Genomic DNA, 14,819 nt, shown 5'->3' with positions numbered 1-14,819 from the left:
AGCAGGAAGCCACCTATGTTCTGCCACATTCATTAGACTTCAGAACTTGGCTCACTGGAGGTAGGAAGACGTTATCCATCTTCACTGCAACATTAACTAAACCAGAGGGTCTCATTACAACACAGTTACATTTGGCAGATTGGACAGACCCTAAGGAGGTCCTTAATGCTGAGCTAAACTCGTGTACTTCTAGATTAAGTACAGACAGTAAAAAGGCCCAAGGCTGAATTGATTCAGTCTTTGCAGGTTAGTCTAAGCTGAAGAGATTAAACTGAGAAACAATTGGGCACACATTTACTTTTGATTCAGGAAACGAAGCCACGTGCCTGCTCAGGCCAGAAGCTGGAGGGAGCTAGAACATACCTCTCTGACATGTAGCCAGCATAGGCTTTGTGCTCACTTCCTCTTCCTGCTGCCTCTGAGGTCTCTGGAATTTGCAGTCCAGACTCACAGCAGTAAGACTCTGCAGGGTTGCTTATCACTTCCTCTTCCTGCTTCCGGGTGCCTCTGGGATTAGTAGTCCACAGTAATAGCCAGCAGTAAATTTGAGCAGAGGAAGGGGTGTTTAATCCCCCTCCCTGGGCCCAGACCCTAGCTGGGGTTTGCCTGTTGGGGGGAGAGGAACGGGGGGGCAGTGCCTGACCCCACATCAATCCTTCCATGTTGGAACAGGCAGCCTAGCCCAGGGCTGGAAAGCATGCTGGGGACAGTGATTTAATTTAAACCAGATAGAGCTTTAACATGGTTATACAGATGTTGGTGGGTGCCACTTACATTGTGATGTTGAACAGTGTTGAAACAAGTTGAGGGAACAATGCCTTGGGACCTGGTCAATGAACTTGCTTATAATTGCATGCAGATGGGCCTCTGAACTCATGTGTCAGCCTGCAAAACTGTCGGACTGAAAAGCTCCAACCTGGGCTTGGATTTCATAGACATTAGGGCTGGAAGGGACCTCGGCAGATCTTTGAATCCAGCCACCTGCCCCTGGGGCAGGAAGTCATCAGGAGTCATAGGATCCCAGCAGGATAAACATTCCAATGTCTCTTGAAGGCGTTCAAAGTAGGTGCTTGAACCACCTCCAGCGGCAGTCTATTCTAGGCCTTGGGGGCTCGGACAGTAAAGAAGTTCTTCCTTATGTCCAGCCTGAAACGGTCATGGAGGAGTTTGTGACTGTTTGGCCTTGTCATCCCTTGAGGTGCTCTGGTGAACAGACGTTCGCCCAGATCCTGGTGAACACCCCTTATAAACTTATACGCAGCCACCAGATCACCTCTGAGCCTGCGCTTTTCCAGGCTGAAGAGTCCCATGGCTCTCAGCCTCTCATCATAAGGTCTGTTTTCCTAACCTCTGATCATGTGCGTGGCTCTTCTCTGGACTCTCTCAAGCTTCTCCACATCCTTTTTAAATTGTGGAACCCAAAACTGGATGCAGTACTCCAGCTGCGGCCTCATCAAGGCCGAGTACAATGGGAGGATGACATCCTGGGATTTGCTTGAGAAGCATCTATGGATGCAAGCTCACTTTACTAGCTGCAGCATCACATTGATGGCTCATGTTCATCTTGTGTTCAATCGTGACCCCGAAGTCCCTTTCGTCCATAGTGCTAGCCAGCATAGCACTGCCGAGCCTATAAGGATGCTGTGGGTTTTTCTTCCCAAGGGAACCTTGCATTTTTTGGTGTTAAACACCATCATGTTCTCATCCGCCCATTTCCTGAGCCTGTGCAGGTCAGCTTGGATCACCCTCCTGTCCTCAGGTGTGGATGAAAAGTTTGGTGTCATTGGTGAACTTGGCCAGTCCGCTTCTATGAACTTTTATCGAGTCATAGAAGGACAGAGTGTGCCATTCCTTTTATCTTCAGTGTTATTAGTTTCAGTATCTGCTGCAGTTCAGGCATACATTTTGGCATGTGAGGACCTGCATTTCAAAGCTGCTATTTGGGCTCATTTTCCCTCTTTTCTCATATGTACGACCTAAGGGTGAAAAATTAGTGAAAAGGTTTCTTACTTGTTCAGGCAGTTTTCATAATTGAATGTTGCCTTAAAGCCATAGATGGAGAATGTCACAATACTGGCAAATACTGATGTGGTGCTGTTTATCAAAGAGACAATTATGGCGTGTTTCTCACAATTGTTGTTTGGCTCATTGTAGCTGGCGAAAGCTATCAGGCTTCCAAAACCAAGACCAAGTGAGAAAAAAATCTGAGTAGCTGCATTAATCCAGGCTTTTGGGTTTGCTAGTTGCTCTAACTGCAAAACAAAAGAGTGAGAACTGTCTGATTAACACAGAAGTGGCCTTGTGCTCATTTGTGGTCCATCTAATGCTCTCTCACTGTAATTTCTATGGCAAGGAGTAAATCTAAGCATCAAGTAGGGAAGAATCTGGCTTATGTACCTGATTTTGCTTTCCACCATTTATTCTTGCAGCTTTTCTTAAAATTAATGTAAGTTTAACCTGTTGAAGTATGGAGGAATTTGGTTACGTGTATGGAGGCATCTTGAAAGTTGAATGTTTCAAGGATAAATAAAATGGGTTATTTTTATGTAAGGCCAATTCTTTGTTGAAGCAGATGGGTTAAAATACCTGATTTTAAATGGAAGCATGCCTATCTACACTAGCAGATAGAATTTGGCCTATAAAATGTTCAAGAGTGTTTGAGATCTTGGGGTGAAATATAATCTTTTTTATAAACCAAAGGATTATGTTGAAACATATGCCCTATGTGGCAGGAGATTAGGCCATATTCATTTGTTACATAACTCTGTTGAATTCAGGAATTAATTTTGTTCAGTGGTACTACCCACTTTATGAATATAACACACCTTAGGTATGATGCTTCTTTCTCTGAAGAAACTAAAAACACAAGAGTGATTGTGTTCCACTGGTGTATTCTCAGGAGTCTAGGTTAGTGATTCTCAACCAAGGTGATGCAAAATATTAGCACTGTTAGGGGTGTAAATACCTACACAATTCACAAGATAAACCCAGATATTTCAAATAGGAAATCATAGTCAACAACATTTTGAATTGTTGTGGTCTTTTTGATTATTTTTTGCAACAGAAGAATTGTTCTTTTTTTTCCCATAGGAAAAACACAAGTGAAAGTTAAGAGACAGCATTTTCTGAGAGGTGCCTTGAGTCTAAAAAGGTCAAGAACCACTGGTTTAGATGCATGTAGTGTGAGCCCCAAATTACTATTATGAAGATGTTATGGAAAAGAAAAAAGTTATAGAAGAAACAATGCAGATATAACCACTGAATTTTGTTAAGATTTCGATGTATATTTTTGTACCTTTGGTGTAAACATATAAACCAGCCCATTCACAGCTCCATGTAGTGTTAGCGCTTTAATTAAGTAGATGATGAGGACAAGGTATGGCAAAGAAGCTGTTAGGTAAACAACCTGGAAAAAAAAAAAGGTAAATTAATTAGAAAGCTGAGATACATGGCTCTCTCTCTGCAAGGACCATTTCTTGTAAAACTGAAAATATTACTAATGTAGCTACAGACAAAGTTAAATTGCATGAGACTATATCAATCCTCATCCTCCAGGGCTTAAAAGGTTTAGGAGCAGGGGTCAGGAAGAAATTTCCATTCTGGAATAGCATTTCAGCACTAGATATTACAGTATCAGACCATAACTTGACCATGGGAATATGGCCTAATCTGGCCATTTTATTATATATGCTTTTTGGGGTTTTGTTCTTTTTTCCTGTATAAAACAGTAGTAAAGGCCTATTTGCTATCTTATATCTAAATGAGTGCTTTCAGGTCAAATGTGGCTTCACAAAAAATGAGCTTTTATTTAAGATCCTTGGTATTATTTTCACAATTTTAATTTTTGTAATTATACAGGAGTTTAAAACAACAGTTTAAAACAACAAAAGTAGCAAACTTTTTCCTGCAGTATTTGCAACCTAAACTTTTTCTAGACTAACTAAACAAAACTGAAATTAATCAAGTTTCACTGCCTGTTCTGAGAGAAATCTGACAAATATAAAACAAATACTGCTTCAGTAAAAAGCAAATTAAATTTTTCCAAGCTCGTATTGATAGCTTATTTCTAACTGAGGCAAGGAAATCTTTTTTACGGGCAGTCCTCAACTTACAACTTTGTGTTACAACGTTTCACATTTACAGTGTTTATAAACTGACACCCTGTTTCAATTTTGACTTCAGTTTCAACTTTACAACACCTAATCTGATGCCACACCATGCCAGCGAACAAGTTCGCTGCATTGCCCATCTCCTTAGAGAACATCTGTCCAAACTTCTTTGGACACCTTCTTTAAGAAAGCAGACAACACCCCAGAAAAACCTGCAGCCAAGACTCCTGAGAAGACTCCAGCCAAGAACCCTTCAAAAAGTCCAGCAAAGTAACTTCAAAGAAGTCCTTCCAAATCAATATGATTGCTATTTACAGTATAAATACATTAATGTAGCTATATCAATTACTCATCTATAATTGATTGAGTACAAAATTCTGGGTTATTTTTGGTGAAAATAGGGTATCGGGCCTTGGTTCAGGAACCAATCCCCCATTTATAACATTGTTTCCTATGGAAAAATTGGTTCTGAGTTACAACGTTTCGACTTAAGATGTGGTTTCAGGAACCATGTGTGTCCGAGGACTGCCTGTATATCCTTTCTGTTACCTTTTAATAGGCCATGAGTCAAGCTGTGTCTTTTAACCTAATGCTAACATACTTTAAATGCAAACAAACCAAAAAAGATGATCTAATTGATTTGTCTTTGGATTTATTCACATGGTTATTCCAAAATTGATATATAAACCCTACTGTAGAAAAAATAAGATAGCTCAGTCTAACTTAGTTCACTTGAGGAAGTGCTCTACAAAGATCAGGCTAACCCATGAGCGATCTAATCAAACATGTGTACACTTCTGGAGCGCAGCCCTGGGGCCAGGAAAGTCCAGCTGTTCGCCCCAGCCCTGGGACTGCTTTTTCTACCCTTCCTCCCCCGCCTCCCACTTTGTCCAGGCCATTTTCAGCCCTCTGGCCTACCCAGCCCTACACAGACAACCGCTTCTGCAGTCCCAACAACCCCCTGTATGACACACTAGCTCCCTTCCCCGCCCCAATTTACATCACATTCCTGGCACATCTCCTGGCACCAATGAGCCTGTGCACAAGTGGGACCTGATCTATAATTACATGACTTAAAGTAAGTCACATGACCGTAGATTGGGTCCTGGGAATGTCTGTACGTGTCCTAAAGATCTGAGCAAGGTTCCTTGGGTGAATTTGATATCTTTTAAGATCTGAGGAAGTTTACAGAGTGAAAGCTCCTGGAAGTGACACATTACACTCTGGAGCATGGACTGTCCCTTTGTGTTTGTACTGAGCCTACCACAATGAAGCCCCAATTTGCTTGAAGCCTATAGCTGTCTCTATAATGTCAGTCATACTTAATAGTCCAGGTTGGGAGTGAACCTTTCTTTGCCCATACCTGTAGGGTCTGGGGTACTGATTCATTGGAAATTTGGATGGCTGCAAGGAAAGTTAATTCATGCCTTAGAGCCAGATTGTACAGCCCTTCTTTATCCTGGTAAGTACCCACTCTCACGAGTTGCACTATTGAGATCAAATGGGACCTTCCCAGTCCACATTCATCAGCACAAAGAACGATTCTACATTTTGTCTGTTAGCTTTCTGTTTCTCAAACTCAGTATAGCTCCAAACCAGGAATTGAGCTTACAGACTGAGAGTTATTACAGAGCACCTTCCACTGCAGTTGACATGAACAGGAATTGTGCAACCTTACACACCTCTTGGGAGTCAGACCCTGTGTGTCTTCACTCCTGTTCCCATTTAAAATCAGTGGCAAAACTCCCAATAGTTTATATTTATTCCTTGACTCTCCATATTGTAGCATTTGATAAAAGCCTCAATTTCAAAGATATCTGAAACCTTTAGAAGCTTTTTTATTTCTGATAAGCGACTGTGGACTTCTCAATGCTATGCTGGGATGTAGCTGGCCTTCCATTAACTGAGCATGTCAGTTAACCAGGAGTCAGGCATTTAGGTCTGTCCTGCTTTTTGTCAGTGTGCCTTGGTCTCTCCCCTTCACTAGTAGCTTTTCCAGTAGACATTTATTGTACTATAAAATAATTACATTTGGTTAGATATTAGGAAAAACATCTACTATCACTAGGTGGGTAGTAAAACACTGGAAAAAGCTACCCAGAGAAGTTGTGGAATCTCCATCCTTGGAGGTTTTTAGGATCCAGTGAAACAAAGCCTTGGCTGGGATTATATAGTTGGGGATGCTCCTGCTTTGAGCAGGGGGTTGGACTAGACTTCCTGAAGTCCCTTCCAACTCTAATTTTCTATGATTAGCTTTAAATTAGTTATCTGATAGTCCTTAGCCCACTATATAATTTCACTATTATTTCTTTAATTAAGACATACACTCAGCTTCTTTTAAATTCAGATAATATATCATTTTCACAATCACAAAAAATTGACAGAGTAGGCTGTGTACTTAATGTCTTCCACAATGTGCCAACTTCAACAAGCTTAATAGGCTGGCTGTATTTTAGTCTGCTGGGTGCCTATGTGCTTTTCAAATGTGGTTTGCCAAACATAAACGTAGTCTTTCTTCTAAAAACAGGTTCAGAACTTTTGATGTTGTCTCATTTTAAATGAGGGGGAAAGGTCCGATATCTTTTTCTAAATTCACAGATTAACACCTTCACCAAAAGATAGCACTTCTACCAAGAGTTCTGATTGCTTTTGCCTGTAGACTAACACGGCTACAGCCTGTATCCCTGAAACATGGGAGATAACAAAATTAGCCATTTTGAAATGAAACTTCATAATTTAGAAAAAGGAGGCAAAATTTGACACCTTGAAACCTGAAAGCCAACACCCCTGCTGCAGCCTTTTGTTTCAAGCCAAATTTGCTTGCTCACAGAGCAGCTTTAACACAAGAGAAATTCCTTGCCCAGGGGAGCCTTCCATCACCAAACCTCCTGCGAAATATGAAACGTCATAACAAGAGAGAAGCATAATTCAACGTTCTGCTTGCCATCAGACACTTTCGAGGTATACAGATGGCTCCAACTTTTACCTGAGCTTAATTTGCATAAAATTAAATTTTCTAGCAAGGAGATCTTATACTACCTTTCAGCTTTCCTGAGAAATATGAATTTTCATGGGAGAAATTTTACAATCTTTGCACTCTCCTGTGCCTAAAGAAGGGCATGTGTGCCTGAAAGCTTGTAAATAAAGATTTTTTTTTTGCAACTGTCTAGTTGGTTTAATACAAGATATCACCTCTACCAAGAGTTTGGACTGCAGATTAACATCAGACATGTTTCTTTCCCATGTGCTGTGCAGCCCCGTGGCTGTAAGTTGACGCACCTCCGAGTTCTCCTTTGGAAATCCATCATCGCAGTGTCATTCCAAAGGGCCCTGGATTATTCTCCCGTGTGCAGCATCAGAACTGCCACATTGCATTAGATGGTGCCAGGACCAGTTACTTCAGAGGAAGGTGCCATAAGAAGTCATAATCAACATAACCCCCAAGGAAAGCTTTTTCCTTACCTCTCCTCTATTAGTTAGAGCAGTGATTCTCAACCAGGGAGGCATGGCACCCTAGGGTGCTGTGAGATCCCTTTAGGGGTGCCAGGGAGTGTCACATAATATTAGCACTGTTAGGTGTGCAAACACTTACCTACACAGTACACACGATTCACAACATAAACCAGGAGATTTCAAATAGGAATCCATAGTGTCACAAACATCTTGACTTATTGTGGTGTTTCTGAGTTCTTTATAACAGCAGAATTGCTTCGTTATTTTTCCATAGTCAAAAAATGAATGAAACCTAAGAGCTGATGTTTTCTGAGGGGTGCCTTAAATCTAATGAGGTGGAAAACCACCGAGTTGGTCCACCTTACGGCCTGAAATATGTCAAGCCCCTTTGAAAGCATTTTATTTTAATTCTTACTATTATAGCTCCTCTGAATGTTCATGATCTTGTAGATGTCCAGTCTCTCTTACAATCCTGCTAAGGTTTGTCAATGTTATCGTGTAGCAATTAATTCTACAGAATAACTGTATCTAGGTTGAAAAAGTACTTCCTGTTTGTAGTTTTAAACTTGCTGCCAGTTTCTGTGAGCATGGCATTCAAGAGTTTAATGGAAAAGCCAGCTGCAAAGTGAAAGTGCTGTTTTCTCTTGCTCATAAAGTCTGCATGTTGCTACCACATACAGAACAAACTGCTTTCTCTTTGAGTCATAGAACAAGAGCCTTCTCTGAACTAGTCAAAGACAGCTTCTGTGTAGCAGTACCACAAACGTTTGATAGTCAACATCAGCGCCACGTGGGTATTTATTTTTAATAGCAAACAACTGATCTGTTTTCTGTGGCATTGCTCTGTCATTTACCCTGTCTCTTTCTGATCTTATCATATCTGATTCCATAACCAAACAGAGTCATTGACTATCCTACACCCTGGAACACAGAGTTGAAAACAGAAACAAAGCGCGTTGTCTAAGAGGAAAATGAGTAAAGTGGCCAATACACTGGAGAGATGTTCACCTTTTATGCCACTTCCTGTATAACTGACTGTGTGCTGATGCTACTGTAGCTAAAAGGAATTTCCCTTTTGTGCAAGTGGTAGTGCTCTGTGTTATGCAGTCTAATAGTCCCATGTCATATATATGCAATATATTTGTTCACTGTACTTTGGGAACAATGCATAGATACATTACATAGATCACTCTTAGAACCATAAGGTGACCACAGAGATGCCACAAGCAGCATTCTCTTTATTTTCAAGCCATTTGATGCTTTACAGCTATGACCAATGCCTTTATATGCCAATGAACACACAGTATGATCCTGTAGCCATAGTTCTTCATATTAGATGACCCTGTATCCACACACAGTGGTCACACTGTGTTCCCTTGGTTAAGAGGAAATAAAACTAGCCAAGTGTAAAAAGCCTGTTGGAGGTTGTTTCTGGCGAGGGGGAACGGGACAGTTCCAGTTAACATCAGTTAAACCAGTGGGGGTCAGCCTTTCAAGCAGGGGTAAATTAGCCCCACACTCTCTGAGTGCCACTCCTATCCCCTTCCTCTGCCGTACTAGCTACTCTTTCTACTCCCTGCCCTGTGCTCCCTAGCCAATCTGCTGCTCTGCTTTCTGCTTCTTGCCACATATGCTGCCTTGCTGCCTGGCCCCTCTCTGATCTAGTGTGTGCCACATACAAAGGCTGCCTGTACTGCTTGTGGCACTCATGTCACAAGTTGGCCACCCTGAGTTAAACCATCATTAGGACTTGAAGAAATCAAATGTAACTCTGAAACAACAATTATCATCCTCTTACCTTGCCTGTAGACTCTGTTCCTCTTAGAATACATAGATAGACTGTCAGCCAAGCCAGGATCAGGCACATGGCTTGCTCCCACTGGATACTCCCATTCTCCTCAATGGATGGTGAAATGTTTAGGGTTTTCCTGTACCAGAAATACTGAGTAGATGATGCCTTCTCACATTCTTCAATGTAACCAGTGTGATTGCTGTTCAGTGGACAAGCAGCCCATGGCAAGGGATTCTTTGGGAGTAAAACAAATGCAAACATTCAATGCAGGGCATAGTATAAGGCTCCAATGAGGGCTTAGGGAACAGAAAAAACATCAGGGAAAGTGACAGTATGACAGTGACAGGGGCTTGTTGGGCTGCTGGTGTAAGGGGTCTTGGGACAGATCCTGCAGCTCCTCCTCCCCCATGGGGATTGCCACTGACCTCTTAACATCTAAGGGGTAGGCAACCCCCGGCACGGGTGCCAGAGTGTGGCACGCAAAGGCATTTTGCTTGACACAGGCACCTTGGGGTGGACGGCAGGGAAGAGGCCAGGGCTGCACTGCCACAACAAGGATTGGGTCCCTCGCAGCTCCCCTGTTATCTGCTCCTAGCACACCAACATCTTACAAGCTGAGCTTGCAGGTGTTTTTGGCACTCTGCCTAAAACATTGCTGACCCCTGAATAGGAAGAAGCTAACTGCATGCTGTGATTGTGCTCTTTCTTTTCTGTTCTTTCAATCAAGTCATACCAGCAATGGACTAAGTCATGGGAGCAAGGACTAAAGGACTGGACCCATTCTGTGGAAATCCCCATTAATGTTAATGTCTGTCAGTCTAGCTAAAACAAACCTTTTTTCTGAGCTAGTTTCTGCCCCTATACAATAATGATCTTATATTTTTCTTGTGGCACTATGAGGCATTTCAGAAACAAAGTGGGCTTTGACATGAATGATCTCTCAGTGCCAATGGCCTGTGGAAAAAAATAGCTGGCAAGCTGATGTCTAAGTTTAGAGTCATCAGGTTATAAGGATTTATTAAGAAACTCTGGCAATGAAACAACTTCTTAAAATTAATGCTGAGAGAAGCTATATAACTCATGATGGAAATTTTTTATTTGCCTGTTGTTGACAACGATGTTAAACAAAGGTCTCACAAAACAATATCCTCCTTTGAAAATATGGTTAGTTTAAAGGGTTTGGCTTCTAACAATCATTAACCAGTCAAGGCTTCTGAAGATAACAGATGGCTGCCTGACTAGATACAGAGGTCCCTATGTCTGTGGGCGACTCAAACAAATATCCTTTAAATGGGATCATTCAATAATGCTGATTCTTGGTTCACTGCACTGGTATTTCTTTGATGGGCCCATTTATGTCGTCAGTATTTAAACTCCTGTTTGCCCACTGCAAATTCTCCCCTGATGCCCAGCAAGCTAACGTGGTCTCTCAATTTCAAGCACATTGGGTTTGCCCACTTTGGAAGGAAAATGTGCTTTGTTATACATTGACCTATCATCAGAGTACTCTACCCACCTGGAATGAATGGAACAGGTACCAGAAGGCCCAGGCATTTATAACATTATAGTACATGGAGAGGAAAAATGATACCACCACACTGGCAACACCTGAGAATGAGAAATGGCAAAGTCATTGAAATGGCAAACTGTCCAAACACCGGCCTGCAGAACTTAAGAAGGACTCACTTCTTTGGTCATCTCAGCTCTCTCCCAGAGGACCATTGTCTTCAGAAGTTAAGCATAATATAAAGTGTCAGTAAAAGGGAAATGGCAGACTTTTGGTAGTCTGAAAGCCCAGTAGCCCATCTAGACAGAATCTAATTCAAAGCTAGAGAAAGTGGCAATGCCTCAGGGAAAAGAGACCATATTAAGCCACGGTTAGATGTTTGCACTGCAAAAAAAAGTAGTGTTTTAATTACAAGAGGACAAAAATGTGCCAGCCTAGACACCTAGCTGAAATGGAGCAAAGGGTTAATAATGTCTGCGCTCATTCTATTCCTCTTTTTTCACTTGGAACACTATTTATTCCATGAAACAGTTACCAGTGTTATGGGAGTGGAAGGAATGCCATTCAAGCCAATCCTGAAAAGTCCTGTACTCTCTGTAAAGTAGGAAATTTTCTCAAAATCTTTCAATCTTTGCTAATGTCAAAGTTATACTTGTTTTAAGTTGTACTTGTTTTAGCAATGTTTGGAGCTCTAAGCCAGGAGAGCTTCTGGCTGCCATTTTCTATGATTAGTTTGAAAGTAATTATCTGACAGTCCTTAGCCCACTATATAACTTCACTATTATTTCTCTAATTAAGACATACACTCAGCTTCTTTTAAAATCAGATCATACATCATTTTCACTATTAGTAATATACATTGGTAATATGCATTGGTAATACACTGTTGTGAAACCTTATTCATGGAAGGCTTAATGGTCATGATTTTACAAATACCAAAAGCAACTATCAGCCTACCTACATGAGGGCTCCTAGTATTGCTAACACAGTTTTAGAAAGGGAGGGAAACTTGGCTTACTCTAGAATGGGCTTCACTACTGGTAGCAGTTTGGGGGCTCCAACTCAAAGGAAATGCAACTGAGACTTCAGTGGGAATCTGGTAGTACAGGTACAGGACCTGGGATATTTCCTACCCCAGAATACATGTCATAGCTACACTATTTGTAAGACTGGTAGTTGTTGAGACCCTGGGTTACCATCTGTTGTACAGTTCTGTACTGCACAGACTTCTAAGAGGTATCAAGCAGAAGGAAAAGCTCTTCCTCCTACATCCAAATCCACTACAAGAAGTCGGCTGATACGGCAGTGCCAAGTGACTTTATGTGATCTCTGGGAAGACAGCCATCTCTTTCCTCCTCACATGCATTTGCTTATTCATTGTTTTACTGCACATGAAGCATTCATGTCATTTAAGTTGCTTCTTTCAAGGAAATAAAAGTGCTGGTTTTCAACTTGTGCCTCATGATGAAAAATCAAAGCGTTTTTTTAGAAATTGGCAAGTCCCACTAAAGAGAGTCCAGTACTTTAAATTAATTGGAGATAATTAGACCTATAAGGTAATTTAAGCTATTTTTATGTAGTTCCATTTTATTGCCAGTTATTGGGTAATGACAGTAGTAAACTACTGCCTTGTTTTATTGATATGTAAAATTTGAGGTTGAACTAGACCGGTTGCTGACAGTGGGGTTAAAGTGCACATTCAGAAATCTGGATTATATTCTTGCCTCGGCCAGAAGCATTCTGGACTAGATCTTATTCCGCCTGATGGGTTTCTAAGTGGCATTTCTTTAGGCACCTTAATGTTATCTTGCTCCATTCTCAAGTCCCTGAGATAGTAGATCAGCTTCTGCAACACATTGTCATCTTAGGCTTCAGTGCAAGTCACAAAAGACAGGAAAGAAGAGGAGAAGGATCCACCCATCTTTTGCAATAGCAGTTTTTCAGGAACTCTAGCTGGCTGGGATAAGGAATAGCATCTGACCCTCTGAGCTTCCCTCTGTAAAATGGAGACAATCCCTCTCTGGCATTAAGTCATTAATGATTGTAATGTACTTCTGACCCTCAGACAGAAGGTGGTATAGAGGCTGGGAGAAGTCATTTGCAGCTTTGCTATGCATCACCATCTTACAACCTGCGACAGTGACACGGAAGGAGGTGGTTGTAAAGTTGTATTCTGACAGGAACAAAATGCAACAGGAAACAAGATACTCTTTCAGATTTGATGGCCACTGTCAGTTCCTTGTAGATTGCTCTGTGACTGCTCTTTCTGGAAGACCATGCCCTTGGTTCTAGTCCTGCCATGACCCGCTATGAAACACCAGACAAGTAATATGCATTAAGGTACCATTTAGAAACCCTGGTTAGCAATATCTATCTTCTTTGCAGGAGAGTTTTGAAACTTAATTATTTAATATTTGCAAATTATTCTTAGGTTTTCAATACCTCTAGGTGTTATTTGTGGGCCAAAAATTCTAATGGTCATGACCTATACTCTAAACAATACTAAAGTTCGTTGCAGGTACTTTAACAACCCAGTTCCCTGGTGGAAAAAAAACAAATATCCATCTCTTTGAGTCAAAAATCTCATCTCCTTTTCCTGGTCAATGCATACTACACATGCCCTCTAATACTCTCATAAATACCAACTTTTCTGCTCCAAAAATTTATCAGAATCACCAGTGTTCAGCTGGGAGTTAAAAATAGCCCTGTGTCTTGGCATGAAAAAAAACCTACCGACTCCACTGAGGTAGGGACTTATTGTTTTCCATGCACCAATGCTCCCTTGACGCATGTGCTGTCCTACTGACAGCTCCAGGAATAACAAAGGCATCCCTTCCACAATTAACATGATGAGATAAGGAATTAAAAAGCCACCTACAGGAGAAACAAAAGGTGTTTAACAAGCTGGAAGGATAAGCAGTAAAATACTGTTAAGAGTCAAGACACAGTTTTAAAATTTCCAGTCTTCCTACTAACGATATGCCTAGACATGTATTCACACCCACATGTACCTTTATATGCACATCCTATTACCACAGCATGCACTTCCATGGACTTGTGCATACCCAGGTACAAACTTATTCCAGTAGTCAAAGTGAAAGGAACTGCTGGTGTTCATCCAGCATGAGTTTTGATACATCTTCTGTCCCCAGGCATTAACCCACAAATCCTACATGGCAACTCTCAGGGCAGCTATATTCCAGTTGAGATTACACAATTTAAAATGGCTGGATTAAGTCCTATCAACTGCAGCAGTGGCATGAAGATTGCATCCATGATTGGCTTGACCAAATCCTAAAAGGATGATTGTCTCATAATGAAGTTATCTTAGCTTTACTTTATCCCCAGTTCATCACAATGGTGACGCCAGTCAGCAGAAAGAGAAGAGGGTCCTAAAAGTGTAATGTATATGCCAACCATGAAAGAACAGCTGAGCTCCAGCTGTAGCTCTCTCTGTGCACTGCTGCCACCTGGAAATGTAATGCACACAGTTGTTGAGGTCAAGCAAGATGGTTACAACACAGCACTGCCGAGCCTTTTCCTATGGAATGTTTTACTGACATTTGGCAATGCTGTGATTTCTTTTGTAAAAATTTGCTACCCTAGACCTGGCCAAAGGAGAGTTTCCAAGGAGTTTGTTCTGAGCAATGTACAAGACTAGAACTGTTAAAGGGTAACTAATTGTTGTCCAAGCTGTTAAAGCATAATGGAAGGGGGAAGACAGACGGGGAGAGGTTTAATTCACATTCATTTTCCTTAACAGGACCACAATGTTCAGTACGGAAGGGAGTAAAGAAGAAACCTCAAAGGTCCTACCTGTGCGGGCCAGCTCCCGATCTCGGGGGCGAGCCGGGCCCGTCTTTGTGCACACAGGCTGTGGCCAGCAGCCCGGGCACGCGGGGCTGGAGAAAACTGCGGCGTGGTATGGTACGCTCGAGCTAGAATCAGTCACGGAGGC

At 41.6% G+C, this 14,819-nt stretch overlaps 1 protein-coding gene across 4 annotated transcripts in view; it reads right to left on the bottom strand.

The window, feature by feature from the left end:
• The window catches only part of SLC6A20 (solute carrier family 6 member 20), a 33,584-nt gene that overhangs the window by 11,508 nt on the left and 7,257 nt on the right, over positions 1 to 14,819 (bottom strand). The window contains exons 1-6 of one of the 4 annotated variants that reach the window (XM_025200269.1): positions 13,595 to 13,665; positions 12,657 to 12,992; positions 10,871 to 10,962; positions 9,361 to 9,588; positions 3,296 to 3,406; positions 2,011 to 2,252 (exon numbers count right to left, since the gene is read on the bottom strand). In XM_025200269.1, coding sequence (XP_025056054.1) covers positions 2,011 to 2,252; positions 3,296 to 3,406; positions 9,361 to 9,588; positions 10,871 to 10,927 — 638 coding nt within the window. In that variant the 5' untranslated portion in view covers positions 10,928 to 10,962; positions 12,657 to 12,992; positions 13,595 to 13,665. Of the gene's footprint in view, positions 1 to 2,010; positions 2,253 to 3,295; positions 3,407 to 9,360; positions 9,589 to 10,870; positions 10,963 to 12,656; positions 14,800 to 14,819 lie in introns of those variants that run through there. The other 3 variants (XM_006020660.3, XM_025200268.1, XM_025200267.1) reach the window with 3 other exon arrangements.

This window comes from Alligator sinensis, unplaced genomic scaffold (assembly GCF_000455745.1).
Source record: "Alligator sinensis unplaced genomic scaffold, ASM45574v1 scaffold54_1, whole genome shotgun sequence".
In the NCBI taxonomy this organism is placed as follows: domain Eukaryota; kingdom Metazoa; phylum Chordata; order Crocodylia; family Alligatoridae; genus Alligator; species Alligator sinensis.
The sequence above is the reverse complement of the archived record's forward strand: the minus strand, read 5'-3'. Positions and strand labels throughout refer to the sequence as shown.